The sequence below is a fragment of the Protopterus annectens genome, chromosome 7.part1 (genome assembly GCF_019279795.1).
Source record: "Protopterus annectens isolate FY-2018-M chromosome 7.part1, PAN1.0, whole genome shotgun sequence".
NCBI lineage: Eukaryota > Metazoa > Chordata > Ceratodontiformes > Protopteridae > Protopterus > Protopterus annectens.
In genome coordinates this window covers 107,925,799-107,945,117 of record NC_056740.1, presented here as the reverse complement: position 1 = coordinate 107,945,117, position 19,319 = coordinate 107,925,799, and the positions used below count along the sequence as shown (strand labels likewise).

The following is a 19,319-nucleotide window of genomic DNA, read 5'->3' as shown; positions in this document are numbered from 1 at the left end:
AATCTTTATGGTTAGAAACCTCTATGATCTGTTTAGATCTGTACATACAAAAAGAGGGATTATTTTCTATAAATGTTCTGAATACAGCAGAATATAGATGCTTGACAACTTCCACTGAAATGGATGAAATACTTTTACTTATTTATTGGGCTAAACAGAAGGATGTTCAGACAACTATTAATACATGGGGGTCAAACAGATTGTTATCTATGAAGGTGCTGAATTCCAAAACAGTACCAGAGTTTCCATGGCAAGTGGTACGTCATTAAAATAAAATGTCAGAAGAGTAGTCAGATGCATTCTATACAGAACAGACTACATGTGAATAAATGCAGGTCCTAATAGCAGTAAATGACAAGAAACTAACATACATAGACTGAATATACTGTCATATGAAACAAAGTATATTCCATGAGGACCATTCATTTGCCTAATACTCAATGCTTATACATTAACCGAATGTACATAATGTAGTCCTACATAGGTAAACACCATGAAGTTCTAAAGGACACATTCTTATAGGTTGAACAGTTGAGCCTGTTCACAGGAACATTAGTTATGAATGTTGTTGGCAACTATAATGTGTTCTTTTAACTCAAGCATTTAATCTTGATACAATGACATAAAATAAATAACTGCAATAAAACAGTTCCAATATTAGAAGTATATACAGAACCAACAGCAGATGCAAATAAAGAAGTTTTATTTACTTATGTGTGTACCTACTTACTTACATACATTAACAGGTAACAGCACTAATTTTAATGAACCATTTTAAGCTCAGCCCAAGTGATACAAGCACACATGATACAAAACATAAAATCTAAGATATAATGTAATAAGCCACAAAAACTGAAACATAACATACATAATTCAGAGTTTCCATATTGCATCATTTGACACTATTAACTCATCTTCCTAATATGTGAATTCTCAGTGTATGCAAATATAAAGGAAAGCAAACTGAACTGCACTGGTACATATAAAGGAGCAACGTAAATATGTTATACCATGCAACATGGAAAAAATTACGGCATAATAGTAACAACAAAGTATAATTCATGCTAACAGACACAAAAATTGTCAAATATCCTAAAATGTAACAATACATAAATAATGGTTACAAATGCAAAGGGATTCTGCAGAAACTTGAATGCATAAACTGAAAACTGTACAACAGCTTTAGTGTATACTAGCCATGAAAAGATAAACAACAAATGCACGACTGTGAAAAATATATACAACATCCCATATATTATCATTGCTTAAATAATGCTATTCATAGTATAAAGGGAATCATTCCACAGGTATGTCAGCAGGGAAGCTGACATAATCTCAACTGTCAGACTCACTAAATATTGTTTAAATTAGTACCGCCAGTATTACAAGCAAAGGGAAAAAGTAGGAGAGTCTGCTAAGGAATATTAAATACATGTTTAGTTGTATGAGGTATAACTGTAAAACCCAGCCTCTTGGGAGATGAAGCTGTCATTAGTTGTATAAATACTGATTTTATTAAAAAATCTTTTAACAATTGCAAAATTTGAAGTAGGAATATAAAAAATTGAGGTGGGGATTTATGCACTTGGTGATATATTGATGATATAGGAGGAAGACAGGCATAATAACAAAGTCAGTCAGGTTATGTTAGCAAAAATGTAACATAGTATAATAAATCTAGGATCTTGTTATAAAGTATTCCCAGGGAAAAATCAAAACATCAGTGTTAAATATCTTTTCTCTCTGGAGACTGACCATACTGTTTGGTCTGTGGTGGCATGTTCGGAGGGTTGAAGTTGTTGGACAAATCATCTGTCTGAGGATTGATAGTCCCTACAAAATACTTCTAACTGCTTGATAAAATTATTGTGAGGATGCAAATGTTCACCTTTATCAGGTAATGTTTTCAGTAGGTTTGCAATCTTATTGCCAAATAATATATTTTCTACTGTAACATCCCAAATCTATATATTCATATCTGATGGTAAACTTTTCTCCCTCACCCAAGCATGCCTTTTTATCACTTCCAAAATAATTGTTTCTCTGGTCACTACATCTGCAAACTTAGAGGACGTCTACAGTGTGAATAATCATATTTTCAATTGTCTTTAACAGATGTTATACCTCATCTGCCTCAGAGTTTGGCAGCTAAACAGCTGAGTGAATTTGTTCCAGAACTAAGTTTTGATATAACACATGAGCCAAACAATTACTGGCTTTGACTGCTAAGGTACTATATATATAAAACTTATCAGGCATTCTAACATTTCTCTCAAGAGGAAAACATCCTAACTAGAAGAAAAACAATCACAGAAGAAGAGGAAAGTTCAAACTCAGTGGAGCAGCTTGGGAAAAAAAAAGCAAATGACAGCCTTCTGGCTCATATGTCTATAATACGTCTATATCATATAAATCGAAGGTTCAACTCAGCAAATGTCCATTCATTGAACCCAAAACAGCAAATGTTCACTTACGCAAACGTTCACATCAGCAAATGGTTTATACATTAAATGAAATCAATTGGCCAACATCAGCAAATTTACCTTTTTCCCTACTGTAATGTGATCTCAGAGTTATATATATATATATATATATATATATATATATATATATATATATATATATATATACATAGGTCTGGCAGTGTGGGGGGCAAAGCTCCCCATCTGAGTGGGTTTGACATAGTGCCATGTGTGTGATGGTTGAAATGTTGGTCAACTAATTCTATTCCATGTGTAAACCATTCACTGATGTGAACATTTGCATAAGTGAACATTTGCTATTTTAGGTTTGACGAACAAAGGTTTGCTGAGTTAAACCTTCAATGATATGATATAGAGCCATCTATAATACATCAGTAGACAAATACTGGTGTTCCACTCCTGGTTGTGCCTTTAGATCAGATGTTAAACTGATACCTCATCTGCCTGAGTTGGTAGTGGCTCATATAGATGTTAAAGATCCCACAGCACTTATTGAAAAGACTAGGAGAAGTTACCTGGTGTCCTAGTCAAATTTTCCCAACACAGTATGGACAACAACTCAGGTATTCCCTGAAAAGAGACCATTAGCCTAGTGGGACAAGCCTAGTCAACAAAACGTAAATAAATAAAATAAATCCACTGCTTCATTAAAAGTTATGTCCTGTTCAGACCAGGGGTGTAGTCAGAAATGTATATTTTGAACTCAAACATGCTGTTACCCTCACTACCCATATATCACTTTAAAAAATGTACTCAACCCTCAATACACTGTTGCTACAAACTTTTTTGTTGTTGGGTGCTGCCATTTATAAGCATAAAAGGCTATTTTTACTAGTGCGTTCTTATCAAGTAAGCATGTTTTATTTAGCACAATACAGCAGAGCATAGTTTAGACACGTCTAAATATTATGTCTTAGAGCCAAGAAGTTTCTGAGAGATGCTCAAAACACATGTGCTCATATGAGTGTACGGAATGTATATAACTACAACCTTGATGGAGACAACCAAGAGAACCGTATGGAGAATTCTTTGTGACCAGAATGAATAAAACAAGAAAAATACTGTTGGGAAGAGGACTGATATTTTTTTCAGGAGGGTGAAAAGGGTTTATTTTTATTTTTCTCTTGGGATTGAGATACATTGTCAGTACATGCTAAGGTTCCCTTTCTTCTATTTAAAATGGAAATGTATGTTGGTGCCCAAAAGAAAACAACATCAGTTTTTGAGGTTCAGTTGCACAATGACAGTTAAAAGGTCACATAGAAAGGCCACATAGGCAAAAACAACAAAACACCCAGACAAACCAGAATCTCGCATGTGTAATATCTTAAACATTCATAGGAAAAGGTCCATGGGAGATATGCAAGTGAGTTCTTTAAGGATATGCAAGTGCTCCTACTATATGGCATCTAAATGCTGATTAACTTTTTTTATAAGCTTTAGTTGATGCATTCAGGCCAATTAAGCTGTTTGGTTGGGAGATCCTTGCACTATAGAAACTATAGGTACCTTGCAGATAACAGTGAGTGTTGGGAGCTCCATCAGTTTGGTAACATCTACATTTTTTACTTCCAACTTCCAAAGGTAGTACCAATATAGGTACAAATGAATGTGCCTTTTGAAGTCCTTAAGTGACACCAACATGTTTTACAACTCAAAAATGGCAAAAGTAATAGACTGCGCGTCAGTTTTTGTGGAAGTCACCAGAAAAGATGAACCAGCCTTAGCTGAACTTGTAAAAGTACATCATTTGCCAGAGCCTGTAGATGAGGACCCCCCCCCCCCTTCAAAGACTCTGCCCCTTACAAATTATTTCTCTTATTTCTGCTTTGTTGGCTCCACCTACTTAATGGATTTTTTTTTTTTTATATTTCAATTCTAAAGACTTAATTTTTTTTTTCAGTCAAAAATAGTTTAATGCTTTCCGGCTTCTAAAATGAGTAAACTATTTAAATTTCAAACAATGTTCGCACTCTGACATTATGATCTAAGCCCAAATAAAATAAACCTTTTTTGAAATACAGAAACACAGGTCTGCTGTTGCAAGTGCCATAAGTGCCTAACACAGGCATGTCAATATACATGGTCACTGAAAATGCTACTCAGAGGCAGCTTTAACCACAGTGAAGAGAGCTTATTATCAGCTCATTTTCATGCCTTTCAATCAGAAGTTTTTATCACTCATGCTAAAGGCACATTGCAGTGTTCACATCATGTAGCAGGCCATCCATGGTGTTGGCACAGGCACCAGCAACATAGCTCTCAACTGTCCAGAAGTATGCAAAATGTCCCTGATGTTGCTTTATATATTGGCTTATTCCCTCAGAAAATGCGAGACTGTTCAGGAAGGACTGAAGATGACAGTCAGTGAATAATGCCCGATGTTAGAGATTTATACTTTTTACAGTTTAGAAAATACATACTGATGCGAAACCTGTTGTTCTATCAACTTTTTTAAATGAATTGGAATATTTAAAAACTAACTTAGATTATAGAGATTTATGCCCCCATTTTTGCCTTCATCTGGAAGTCTTGAGCAAGGGCACTGAGAAGCATGACAGGCACCCCCCCCCCCCCCCCACACACACACACACGTTCAGACATTCATGCACAAATACACACACACACACACACATGCACACACCCTCCATCCCCTTCTTAATCCCACGATTGCAACCACCAAGCCTAGCACACTTACATACGCACACGCATTCATATTCCTTCAGACACACACAGACACTCACACCCTCTACCCCTATATTTCTACTGAACTTTGCTGCACTTAACATGCACCATGACTTCTTCCACAGAAGTCAAAGGGCAACTGCAGCCCTTTGGCTGAGTTAAATTTTTTGGTAGGCTTTTGTAATTTTGCAACTGAGTGATTCTCTGGATCACTCAGTTGCAGGGAAAATCAGTAACTGCAGAAATTTCTGGTGGAGATCACATGGCTAATTAGAATTAGCTATTCCCCCAGAATTGCCTCATTATCCATTATTATAGCTGTTGAGACCACTCTCTATACTGATACCTTTTGCTAATGAAAAAGCATTGCAGTAGGACAAGGATTATAGGTAGCAATCTTTGGACACTATTTGCATACCAGTTTGCTGATTACATTTTTGAAACCACTTGTTACCCTGGGTATACATTGTTAATATGTAAAGGAACTTGGACTACAGGCCAAGTTATAGAGACTTTATATTTGTAACTTGCATAATCATTAATGCTTCTTTCTTAACATACTACATGTGGCACTGTTGTCAGTGTAGTAAAGATTTCTTTCTATGGTACAGCATGCCTTGCTATCAGATATTTATTTGTTAGATCCTTTTCTGCCTATTTGGGATCTTGAAGATTTTATGTATAGCATGTGTAATGTTGATGAACTTATCATTTCATATACCCTAAGGTGCTTTTGAATCTGCAAATTGATAGAGTTTAAGCTTATATAAAGTTAAATATATTCTATTTGATGGCTTGCTGCTTCTTCTTCTTAAGTTAAGAGTTTGGGGAAGAAACAAATAAATTCTGGGAATTAGAATTTACAAATGGAACCTTGAATCTGCCAAGTTTATAATGAGATACAAGGAAAAAAAACATCTCTAGAAATGTGCTGAAGACCTTGATCCAGTTATTAAAGCTGAAAATTTCATGTGGCATGTTTTCATCATGAACTATTGTGGGCAGAAGTAGCCTGGAATGTCAAGAATGTGTTTGCAATGTCAACTATGACTAGATGCAGTAGGTTTGTTGAATGTACCACGTGACCATCGATCCTGATAGAAGAATAAATCTACTGAAAAATGAGGGACAGAAATAAGACATGGAAAGTAAGATGCTGCATTTAAGCCATATTTTTAATGAGAAAAGCTATATGTGATACTGCATTATATGGTAGGGGACTATTTTGACCATGACATTGTGTGCAGTCGTTTATGGGCAGGAAAGGTAACTTGTTCAGTTAAACACCACATTTTGACTTTCTTTGGTCACTAAATCAGACCATCCAGGTTAACTAGGATGAACCTGGGTCATTTTGCTAGGTGAATGCTAACCAAATGATACAAAGTTTATGGCAGTTTCAAACAAACAAGATGTTCAGTAGGGCATTAATGAGATCAGGTAGCTCAAATTTGTATAAATATTCCTTTTGTCTCTCAGGGCTAACCTAATTAGACAAGCAAACAACTAAATAAATTTGGTAAGTAGATAGACAGAGAGATAGAACAACAAAAAATAGTGTTTATTGAATGTAGTCCCATGCTTAATTACAGAAACTTTCACATAAAGCAAGAGGCACTTAACCATTTTTTTTAAATAATTAAGCATTTCCTCATAGAAAAGTTCCTCACTCTCACTGTTGTAGTTAGGGACCTGTTATCCAATATTGTATGAAAGTCATTCATCACTGTGCAGCTTATTAGTAAATGTATGGCATGCAGGTCTAGGGATATGATCAATCCACTGTACTTAGCACTTATGAGGCTAATCATGGAGTATAATGTCCCTTTTGGTATGCACCAGTCCAAACATCTAACACAACTTGAATGACCACAATGCTCTCAACAAGAAAATAAAGGGCTTAAATCACAAAACCTATAGTTCCCATCTCAAAGCTTTGTCCTTCTTCTCTGTATTTGTACAGGCTACTGAGGGGAGATATCTTCCCAACTCACAGACCCTTCACCGACTCCATCCTTTCAGACTTTCTGCACATCTGGAAGTCCAGTGGTGGCATAAACACCCATGCAAGGGATTTTATCTGATCTGCAACATAAATAGAATATGGAGGGATAGACATGTATCACAGAGAATACCACGTCTCTCTAATAGTCTCTCTGTCCACATAAATAAAAGTATGTATCTTACTCTACTCAAGAGTAATCTCATTGAATGGATGGAAAACCACAAATTCACCCCTGGTTTAGCACCTTAGTCTTTTACACATATGGGGTAATATGTAAATATCTGGGTTCTGGGCTATTTGTGCTCAAAATACAAGGGCTCTGGGCTATTTGTACTTATAATACAAGGGCTAAAAATTTCCATGGGACTGCATGGCTAGGCTTCAAGAGATCCTTGTGGAGCAATCGCCTAGTAAATACCTATGAACCTATAAACTTATATAACTGGTAATTCTGGATATATGCTATGACTCACATGATTGTCACCTTTTCAGAAAGTAATTATTTCAGTTGTGAAAAGAAATTTAGAAAACTGACTGAATATTTACAGGGAACCACTTGCATCAAAAAGGCAGTAAGAAACACCAGACAAGTTAATTAGTAAAGTGTCACAGATGCATCCAAATAGTGCGATTTTACACACAAGGAGAAATTGTGTAAATGCACACACTGATAAAAGCAGCCTATGACATGTTTTTGACTGTTTTTCAAACTGCTGTCTATTTTACTATTTATGAGCCAGAGCAGAGTGCTAGCTATTTGTACTACTAGAGTAGGTGGGCACCTGTAGTTCTGGGACTGGTGTGATCCAATAAATCACCAAGAAGGTTTTTGAATCAATGACAAGCCATTGGCTAGTTTGGATGAGTAGAAAGATAGTCAGACTGATCGTTGAAGGACACAACTCCCATCAGGCATCACCAGATTCAAGACTGGGGTACATTGGACTGCTAATAATTTTTCTCAATACTCAATCCAGTGATCATTGGCAGATTAGGAGTAGCAGGTAAGAGTCATGTGTAACATTCACCATATCAGATATACACTGATGAGACTAAAAGAGAGCCTGTTACATGACTCAATGTCCATTGGTGAGACTGACCCAGATCCTGCTACAGGATCAGGAACATGAGAAAAGTTTAATTAGATGTCTCCAGCTGTGGTGAAACTGACCCATATCCTGCTACAGGATCAGGAACATGAGAAAAGTTTAATTAGATGTCTCCAGCTGTGGTGAGACTGACCTGCTGCAGGATCAGGAACGTGAGAAAAGTTTGTTTAGATGCCTCCAGCTGTGGTGAGACTGACCCAGATCCTGCTACAGGATCAGGAACGTGAGAAAAGTTTAATTAGATGTCTCCAGTTCTGGTTGGAAGTATATGACCACTATGGAAAGATGGTGATGTTCACCAACCTAGAGATTAATGTATTGGTTTTCTTGTGAATTATTTTGCTAAATGCAGATGATCCCATATTTCTAGGGGACAGGGTGTCTTCCTCAAGCAATTTCTTACTTCCTTAAATATATTCAGATCTTCTGTCAATTACAGACTCTTTGGTGCTGTGTACTTTCCAGTATAGACCAGTCTATTACTTTATGTGTTTTCCTTAGAGATGAAGTAAAAAGTTTATTAAATATCTCAAAGGAGCAATCACTGAACAGAAATATTTACCAGAAAAAAAAAAATCACTACTTTTAAAAATGCTAAAAGCTCAGCATTCTGGGTGGTCCTAGCTCATCTCATCTGACACTCCTCATTTGATCCAAACCCAATATGTCATTTGTTTTCCTTTCTTGGTGGAAAATCTAAAATGCTGTTAAAGGATAAAATGACAGTAATGCTAGACAATGTTACAACCACATAGAACTGTAAAATGTGTTCCATCTAGATGATCACTGCAACTTCCTTTCAGCAGGCATTAAATTGGGTATTAATTTTGTTTTTATATGTATAGATTACAGTGTGTATATATAATGCATGAACTTTGTTGTTGTGTCTTTCGGCTTTTCCCGGTTAGGGGTCGCCACAGCGGAACTCTGGTCCGCTAATGATTGGCAGTAGACTTTTACGTGCCGAGTTGCCAGCCCTGATGCACAACCTTCAACGAAGGTACGCCGCCCATTCATGCATGTCTCCACACAGAAGAAGCTCTAGCTGAGAATCGAACAGGACAGCGTCTAATTGTGAGGCAACAGCACTACTGCAGCACCACCACTGTAGTATATATATAATGCATAAACTAATTACATTAATTCTGACTTGGGCACTTAATTAATCCATTAAAGCAAGTATATATCTATATATATATATATATATATATATATATATATACACACACATACACCACACAACTATGTATATATGGATCGACTTCAACCCATCGAAACCACAGTTAATCGAATCTCACTTACCTGTTCCCACTTATTCAAAACTGCAGTAATCTGAAAGCACGGACTGCCAATATCCTTTGTCTTGGAAATAAACCACTTGGCCACCATGGTAAACTCTGCCCTTTCTTCAATGTAGTGCAATCTCACAGTTGGTATATTTAAGTGGGGGGGGGTCAAAGCCCCCCACTTTGGTGGGTTTAATTTTGGTCCACTCACATTTTACTCATGGTGGCCAAGTGGTTCCTTTCCGAGGGAAAGGATTTCAGTAGTCCATGCTTTCAGATTACTGCAGTTTCGAACGAGTGGGAATGGGTAAGTGAAACTCAATTAATTGTAATTTCAATGGGTCAAAGTAGACCTGTGTATATACATATGTGTGCATCATTGCAACAAAAACAATAAAAAAAATGCAAACAATGTTGCTCTGCTTTACTTCCAAATTAACAAAGTTCCTCTTGTTTTTTATTATGTAAAGTAAATTACAGGCGACTAATTACTAATGATCAGTACATTATGCTTATGTACTCATTCATCCCCTCCAGTTGTACCAGGTACGTAAAAGAAACGTGTATCCTTGTAAAGTTACAGTACTGATGTAATTGTCCTCTGAAACAACACTCTTAAATATGTTAATGTGATCCAGGCAATATAATTTATTTTAAGTAATATTGTGCAATAAACAAAAAAAACCCCACTGTGGACTTGATGAGAGATTTAGAAATCCCATTTGACTAAAATCGACTTGCAGTGACTTTTACATCATGCACCCCAGCTTTTACATTATTTTTCCCCAGTGAAATTCTAAGTTGGCTTGTTTGTTCTTTGTTATGTCGCTGGGTGCCTTTCTTATCTCACACTTTCACAATATGGTCCATATGCTAATGGGTGCTTTATAAGTCAGACTCGTTTAAAAAGACATAACTATAAAAATATCCAAACTTTGCTCCAACTCTGTAGACAATTCTACAAAAAAATAAGTTATTATTTGGATTTTCCTTTTCATAATATAAAGACTTTACTGTGTATATTCCAAATTCTTCAAGATCTTCCATACAAACTGACAATCAGAGTCAGAATAAAACGCCAAGATTTAGATTATGACTGCATGATGTTTAGACTTCCTCACAACAAAGCATCTTCGCTGACTCTTAACCTCTTTTTTGATGTGGGGAAACAGCAGGTATGATGTATACGGTTTCCACTGCAATGGGTGCAGTAACTTATAGCCAAGGCACTACCTTCAAGTGTAAATATTTAGTTCTCCAAACCTGGGTTTGAACCATTTTAGCTTCATCATTTTTTGGAAAATATCCTTAACTAATTCTTTATTTTAATCATGATAAGTTTTTTTTTTTTTTTTTACAATATCTATGGATAATTTAGACAAGACATTAGAAAAGAAAAAGATAAATGTTTAAATAAGTGCCATGGGACCATCACTATCCAACTGACTTACCAACAAACTACAGTAGATGGGACCTCAGTTTATTGTCTCATCAGACATACCAGACAAAACTTAAGTGACAATTTTAGTCCAAATTAAAACCCACTTGAAATCATTTAGGAATATCATGGTGCAACAGTCAATAAAGTAATTCACCTAAATACAAAGAGGAAATGGCAATACAATCAGTATTAGTGTTGCAGAAGGCACCAGAATAAATTATATGAAATCAGTGGTATTTGCTGCGGCCCATAGTTACAGCTAATTTAAGAGAACACATTTGTTTATGCATGCATTTGTTTGTTTCAAAATAATATTTAAATCATAGCAAAATCTTGACCCACTGCTACAAATAATTTTAAAGTTAATATCATTCATTTCTAATTAGTAACCTACTTTTCAAGCAGTGTAGAAACTGCAGATTTATTGTGTTTTTTTTTTTTCAAAAGACAATAAATTTTCCAAATCTTTTTCTAAACCATCTGTATCATGTAGTGCCACAAAAACCATTGTTTTGTACAACGGCTCTGGTAATATCGAGTAGCATAGAACATTTGTATTAAACAGTATGCTCTTAAAAATACTTAGGAGCTGGTTGTTGTTGTTTATAGCTTGGCATCCCAAACAATTCCTGTGATATAGTGATGCACCTGATCAATTACTGCAGGGGAAAGGCAAAAACAACAGCTTTCATCTTGTGCATTTATCTGTTTATCTGACATATTGTGCTTTTGTCTGTAACATGAGGATTTATTTGTGCTGTATCAAGAACAAACATTTCTTATGATTATGCTGTGTCAGATGCATTAAACAATTCTTATGTTTATTGTTAAGTTTGGAATTACCAAAGAACTTCAAAATTGTCTCTAAACATGTTCAAATGCATCTATTTTCATGATTGTGAGAAGTTCTTGCATGAAAAGAAAGCTGCTAAGATGGTATAACTTATCAGGCTTTATTTACTTTAAGTCTTTAATTATTTTAATTCATGTTGCCCTTCCCTGTCTATACGCAGCTAGTATAAATGGCCCAGTTAAGTATATATTATGGAAAAGGGTAATAACATATCTGTAAGCATTATTTTGACTGTAAGTAAACATTATGCCACACTTCAAATGTAACAAAATAGACATTATAGCCAGCTTCATCTTTTTGCTCTGTGGACTTTGTTTAAAGAAAAAGTATCGGTCAAACTTGCAAATTCTAATTGTATTTGTATAACAGTATTGGAAAGACATGTCCCACACTGTAGAACAGGATACTTAATGAAACCGATGACAGAGTTACCTCAGTCACTTATCATCTGTTCCTTATCCATTACTGCTGTGTTGGTACACTTCCTTGATTTTTTTTTTTTTTTTTTGTAATTCCTCATTTTCCTCAGGGAGTATGTAATACTACCATACACTGCATTACATATACATGTGTGAGAATGTGTTCCTATGTATACATTGTGTTGTGTGTTCTTTCCTTGTTTTATTATACCACTTGAATCCACTTTATTTTATACATCTGCACTCTGCCTCTTGTATTTCATTCCACACATTTACAACAAAAAGAAAAACTAAAGAGTAATGCATATGTGTGAAAAAATAAAGAATCAAAGATATAAACAAACTACAACTATATTACAAGGAATCGTGCATGAACAAAAGAAAATCCTTCGAAATTCTAACAGCTTTAGTACTGGGCGATTTGAAATGGTAATTTGTTTTCTTTTCCCACTAACTAAATAATAAGCATTTTTTTTTCAAATTCTTAGACACTATAAATCTTTGTGCTAGATGGAGACCTCTTTTCACTAAGCGCCTGTCAATGATAAATGGCCAATGTGCTCTTTATTTTGGCCAGTGTATTGTATTCAAAATTTCTGTAAAAGATAGTAGTACAGCAGACAGTTGTCAAAAGTCTGCATAAATGGTAACTTTAATTCAAATGCAAACTATCAAGAAACTACAACTAGCGTTAAAAATGTTACTTTAACATGTTTTAACAAGGAATCTCATGCAATTAACTTTCATAAAGTTAATGACAATTTTCAATGCTGTATTCAGTGAATGGATAGATAGTTATTTAAAATACCTCACTGTGTTTCAAGAAAAAGTGACATAAGGGGGGGGGGTCGTACCTGTTAAGCTGATATAAGTCATGATACAATCTAATGTGTTTGGCATTTAATTTTAACCATGCAGGTCAGCATCTACAAGGACATGTAAACTGTTTATTTAAGACCCAGAAATGACGGTCAGGTAGACTAACCAGTACTCGGTGTGTATATGTGGCATGGATAGTGTAACTTACTATGGTATTTTTATGATGTAGTTAATTAATATTTCCTTCCAAAATGAGGCACACTGCAGTAAAAGTATAGGTGATAATTCAATAAAGGTGTTCAAAAAAAAAACTGTTCATTCAGTAACATCCTCTAGAAATAACATTCAAAGATGGTAGCAAATGGACTAGACTGTTAGGGTTTAATGGTAGCTTCCAGTGAATCCTGTAAATAAATGTACATTTTGTTTACTCATGAGCAAATATTAACAAATAAAGAAACAGATGACAGTAACACCTGCACATTATATACTCACAAAGGTACATGTGTGTGTATACATGCATTATACACATACCACACACACACACATCCATATATATATATATATATATATATATATATATATATATATATATATATATATACATACATACATAGAGAGACATATTATATATATATATGTGTGTGTGTGTATGTATGCTTATCTTATGCACAAATACTTATATGCATAATGTATATATATGCACAAACACACAAATACATACACATACACAAAGTATACTCATTCTCTGAAAGAATAAAGTTTGGAAGTGGAGATGATCTGTTGGTGCAGTTACTTCTAGTTTAAAAAAATAAATAAATAACTACATTGTCCTCATAGGCTACAAAGGCTGAAACATGCATATGGTAAGACTGTGTCATTACAACCTGACAATACATCTGTGCTTGAACCCTTGATTTAAATGCAATATAATGAAATCAAATAAAATGGTTAAGTAGAATTGATCCCCCATTTACTGTAAATGTCTTTATCCCCCAAAAAGTTGTTATATAAAGTTGCAGTTATGTTATATTATATATTATATTATATTATATTATATTATATTATATTATATTATATTACTACTATACAAGCGCCAGTTTAACTGCCTGGATTTACATTTCCATTTATGCCCCGTCACCCCGTGTAATTGTTTTTCTACCAACGGTACCATATTGTTACTTTGTAACAATATTTGTCCAAAACGGCTTCCACTTCTCGTCGTATGTTACCTTATATTATTTCCAGATACATGTACTTGTTAAGCATTTTAACAGATATCCAGAAAGTTAACGCACAAAGTATATCTTATTTTTGATTATACTAGTTTAACATTATGATTTCACCCCCCACGCTTGCAACTTGGTGTCAGGTAAAAAGACTGACCATCTCACATTTCCAATAATACAAGAAAGTCTAAAAAGTAAAAAGTGAAAAAAAACTGGGACAAACGTTTAGGGTGCACAGACCTTTAGTTTTCAATGTAAGAGAAAGCAGGCAGACTTTAGTCTTGTTGGCATGCAAAATATATTTCAAAATAAATGTGCACTTGCATGTTGTAAGTTACTTACATATTACACTTGCTTGTGTGGTGTCCCAATGATCGTTTCAAAGTCGGTATAAATGTGCCCAGTGAAACGGGATCAGTCATTCCCACCAAATGTGTAATTCTCTTTCTGATCAGTTCAGTTTATACTACGCATTCCAGGTACTGGTGTTAATGGGTTTGATTTTGGTGGAGGCAGTTTTGTTTTGTTGAAGAAACTGCCTGCATCAGACCTACTTGAATGAAACCCTAGCACAGATGACCTGTTTAACAGGCAGAAACAGCACATTTGGCTTGATTTGCGGTGCAGACCTCCGTCCCTCGTGTACTATCAAAGAAATGATGGACACCGCCGCCAGACATGAAGGTCAAGGAGGTACCACGCACAACTAATGAAAGACATGCAACTATATCTCTCAATATTTCAACACAAGAAATGTGGTCAAAAGCTCAAAACTATGAACAGATTTTAAATACTGATCCTATAAACTTAAAAAAAAGTTGCTAAAATTACAATCTTTGCATTGTTTTACATTTTCTGAAGGATATGAAGTCTGAGACTCAACTATCATTATTTAGTATTATTTAGTGACCTAAATCCTTAATGATTTGCCAGGAAACCACACAGTTTATGAGGAGCAGACCAAAAAATAAGAGGCAAAAATCAGGACATTCGCTGAAAATCTGGACTGTTGGGAGGTATGCATGCAAAGAAAATAAAGACTTGTAAGCCAAAGCATTTGAACATAACCAGACTGTGAATAGTGAACGGTGTGTATGTTTTGTGCTTTTTTATTTATTTAAAGACTATGTTCCAAAACATATTTTAAGTGGAGGAGTGGAAGGCGGTAACGAATGAAGAAAGACAGAAAGCAGCAAGCGAGCAACCTTGACGGTGCTTTGATTGATGGGAGTCATTTTAAATAAGAAACAACCGAGATTTAAACTTTGCTTGGACGGGACATCACCTCCGTGGTTTATGAAAACGTTTGTTACTGGCAGACTGTAGCCTCAAAATATGAAAGGCAAATTAAGCATGCAGCCTCTGTTAACAGTCTATAGACTTTCATTAATTAAAACAGATGTTTAAATAATACTAATTGGCTAGTGACAAATCCTGGTTTAAGTATTGAGCTCTCAGTCTCTTAGAGCAAGAAACCTGGATAAAGCCATAAAAATGGGGGGGGGGGGGGGCAAAAAGAGGCAATTTTTAAATATTGGTATTACAAGCTTAGAAGGTTGCTAAAATGACAGGTTTCGCATTAGCACGAATTTTATAAAGGATACGAAGTCTTAAACTCAAATTTATGTCATTATTATCGGACTTCAGAACGCAGTGATTTGCCAATGATTTCCCAGAAAACCACAATGTTTGGAGAAACACACCAAAAATATGAAGCTAAAATCTGGACAGTTGAGAGGTTAACTTCCTGAGTTTTTGCATTCTTTGTGACCCGCAAATTTTATGTACAGATGTCCTGAAAGGTATGCGTCTTCTTTGAAGTAACTGGATCAAACTAACAGTCTAATCAAGTAATGGGAGGGACGCAGACTGTAACCAGACATGCGGTCTCACAAACCGGGAAGTCAAATTTTATCAATGAGTGAGTGAGCGAGCGAGTGAGTGTGTGAGTGACTGGATCTCAGTCTGGTTACATTCTCTCACAGCCATGCTCACTTTATGTCCATTGTTGGTCCATTCAACAAACTAGAGGGGCATTTTTTTTCCGTAAACCACCTGTGGCTGTTGAAAGTATTGCCAAGTAAACAGGTTCTAAAGTAAAGGCTACGATCTTGAATATGAATGTTGTTCTAACTTAAATGAGGGCACTCACCTTCTGCACAGTGTAAAGGATAAAACCAGGTCGGATTATGTAGGTGCCGCAATCTTTTGGGTGTTGAAAACGGTCTAGATCCAAGATCCGCATCTGTTTAAGTTTCAGTAGTTATGAAGTCTGTATACCTACATCCCTTACTTACCCACTGTCTTAGCATGCTTGTGCTTAATATTAATCCTACAGAAAGGTGTTCCCATTTTGGCAGGGGTGGAGTACAGCTGTTCAAATCGCAGCGCGAACAATTATTTTCAGAAACCTAGTCATGCATGTGACGTTCTTTAGAAAATGTTGCATGTTTCAGCAAAATAAAATATCTGTATCTACAGTGCTATTAAAAAAGTTATAACCGATTTTTCCCGTTTTGACGCTTTTTGACTATTCTTTGTGCATATTTTGACGTTGACAAAATAACGAGGACTGCATTCTCTTAATAAAGACAAGAGACAGCAGATGTTTTATTTGTCACAAAAGATAAGTTATTCCCTTTTCAAATGATGTATGGTATACGTATATGCATCTATCTATCTATATATATCTATATATATATATATATATATATATATATATATATATATATATATATATACACACACATGGCTTAATAAGTGAAGTGAATAATAAGACGTAGTGGTGTGCATCCTAACATATATTTTCATAAGAAGGTTCTGAAAAGGAAAACTATTGGATAATAATGTTAAATGAATAACATTGCAATAATCCCTTCTATTCTTCAGTGAAACTGTTTAGTTTTAGACGACTGTGCACTTAGTTTTGAGGGAAACGACAAACTAACGAAATGAGAATGCTGTACTTTGTGTTTATTGACGGATGGGCTGGGCTCCTGCTCCCCTGTGCCTTTGAAATTGATAAGTGGTAACAGCAGACTGAATCATATCTCTCAATTTCTTTACTGAAGAATTCTGAATAAAAGTAACGGGGTGAGTCAAATTCAGGGACAATTGTATGTCTCACGCTAATTCAGCTAAAATGTTAGAACAACAATTTGCTTCAGCAGGATTTTCTGAACAATAAGTATGAAACTCTAAATTCTGGCATTATTGACGTTCTGTAATCATAAACTAAAATCGAGGAAAAGAACAAAGATCTAAGGCAAAATCAAGGATGTTCTTTCAAATTATGCACTAAATGAATGTGTATTATTACACCGACTTGGCGTGCCCCACTACCCAGGTAAAGGGCACATTACTGTGTTCGTTTTCATGCTAATAGCAACTAAGCCACGGGCAAAATATGAGAATGGAAGATGTTCAGACTAAGTGTACATGCGTAATAAAAATACTCATCACATTTTCACTGTCATGGGCAATTACTTTGCAGTGCCTAAGGAATGCAAATAAAATGCATTAAACGTTTTGTCTGATCGCTGCTAACTGTAGCAAAAGTTACCCGATTTGATATTTTATTATCCTCTTTAGAAATATATTATTATTTCCCATACCTGTGTGAGCTGCTAGAAGAATGCGTTGAGCAAGAAACAACATCACATATTTACAGTCAATAACTTGAAACAATCCATTCGCTGTTTTTTTATACTAGGACATCAAGCACCCAATTGTCTCCTGCATAAAGTTCACGGTGCCACGAGTCCACGATTACCTACTATTTGCCACATACTGTCAAACTAGTCTATAGAAAAGTTACTTTATAGCTTTAAAAAGGCGGGTGGGATTGTTGGGGGTGAGGGAGGGTGCTTCATCACGCCGCATGCGCACTGGCGCGATCCTGCCCCCTGCTGTCGCTGCACTTTTGATTTACTTCAGAAGGAAAGCGAGGCAGAGGGCGAACCCTTGGCAGGTGAGATGGAGATCTGCGATGACAGAGGTCCTCATTCAGCTTGCAGTGGTGCAGCGTGGAGGCTCGAACAACATATACTGCACTGAGTTTACTCTCTGATCTTCCATCCTGGGAGTGGATTGTGGAATTCCATGAGACCTGCAACAAGGAAAGAGCGCTAAACTGGTGAATGTACGAAAGTTGAATGCGAGGGCACCAGCTGGGATTTAGCTTTTGTTTTAATCCCTGAAATGGAAATGCAATGTTTGACAGCGTTAAATGCATATATCCTGTGTTCCGCTTACTAAACAGCAGTTGGAAATTTATTAGCACGTGAGAACTGGATTGAAAGGTGAAAAGTATCTTGTAGTTTGCAGCAGTGCTCGATCTGACCAGGGAATAGTTGTGACACTTTTTCAGCTTTATATGCACTTCGAATAATCAGAACAATTCGGATAAAACTTCTAATTTCTGCACTTCTTTTTTTATTATTTATTGTGTTGCAAGACTTGCACGTCTAAAACCTCCCTTGTTCCTGTGGTGGCTTACACAAGTGAAATGTGCCAGCAGTACTTTGTATAAACCGGCTTTCAGCCGTGGACGACATTTCGGTTGTAATTTTGTGTTAAAACTCCTACTGTTCAAGCAGAGGAATTCTGCTAATCTATACATTCCTACTGCTTTATGGTGGGCTGTTTGGTTACAAAGGGGCTGCAGCTGTTCGCCAAGACGTGCGTTTATTATTTTTAATTAAAACCAGGGGATCTGATAAAACGGTCGGATTCTATGTAGAGAAAGGGTACCCTGATGCATGGTCTGTAAGGCTTTGTTTCCAAGGTATGGAACAGGTCTGAACCCGCTCAAAGAGGGGACAGCAGTACACCTTTTTGTTCTCTGGAGATAACCACGAATTTGTGCCATAGTGAAGAGGGGATTACTAGCTTTTTTTAGCTACCAAAGCTGGAACTGCTGTACTGTTTAACCAACATCATGGAGGTAGTAGACTGCTCTCTATATATTTTAGTTTCACCATTTTGCTTT

General features: G+C 35.9%; 1 protein-coding gene across 5 annotated transcripts in view; it reads left to right on the top strand.

The window, feature by feature from the left end:
• The first annotated feature begins 18,282 nt into the window (after positions 1-18,282).
• The window catches only part of LOC122807646 (protein Wnt-5a), a 326,124-nt gene continuing 325,087 nt past the window's right edge, over positions 18,283-19,319 (top strand). Inside the window, exon 1 of one of the 5 annotated variants that reach the window (XM_044078581.1) lies at positions 18,283-18,464. Coding sequence is in view for 1 of the 5 variants with exons in the window: in XM_044078577.1 (XP_043934512.1) it covers positions 19,269-19,274 (6 nt within the window). In the remaining 4 variants the exon portion in view is untranslated. Of the gene's footprint in view, positions 19,275-19,319 lie in introns of all 5 variants that reach the window. The other 4 variants (XM_044078579.1, XM_044078578.1, XM_044078583.1 and 1 more) reach the window with 4 other exon arrangements.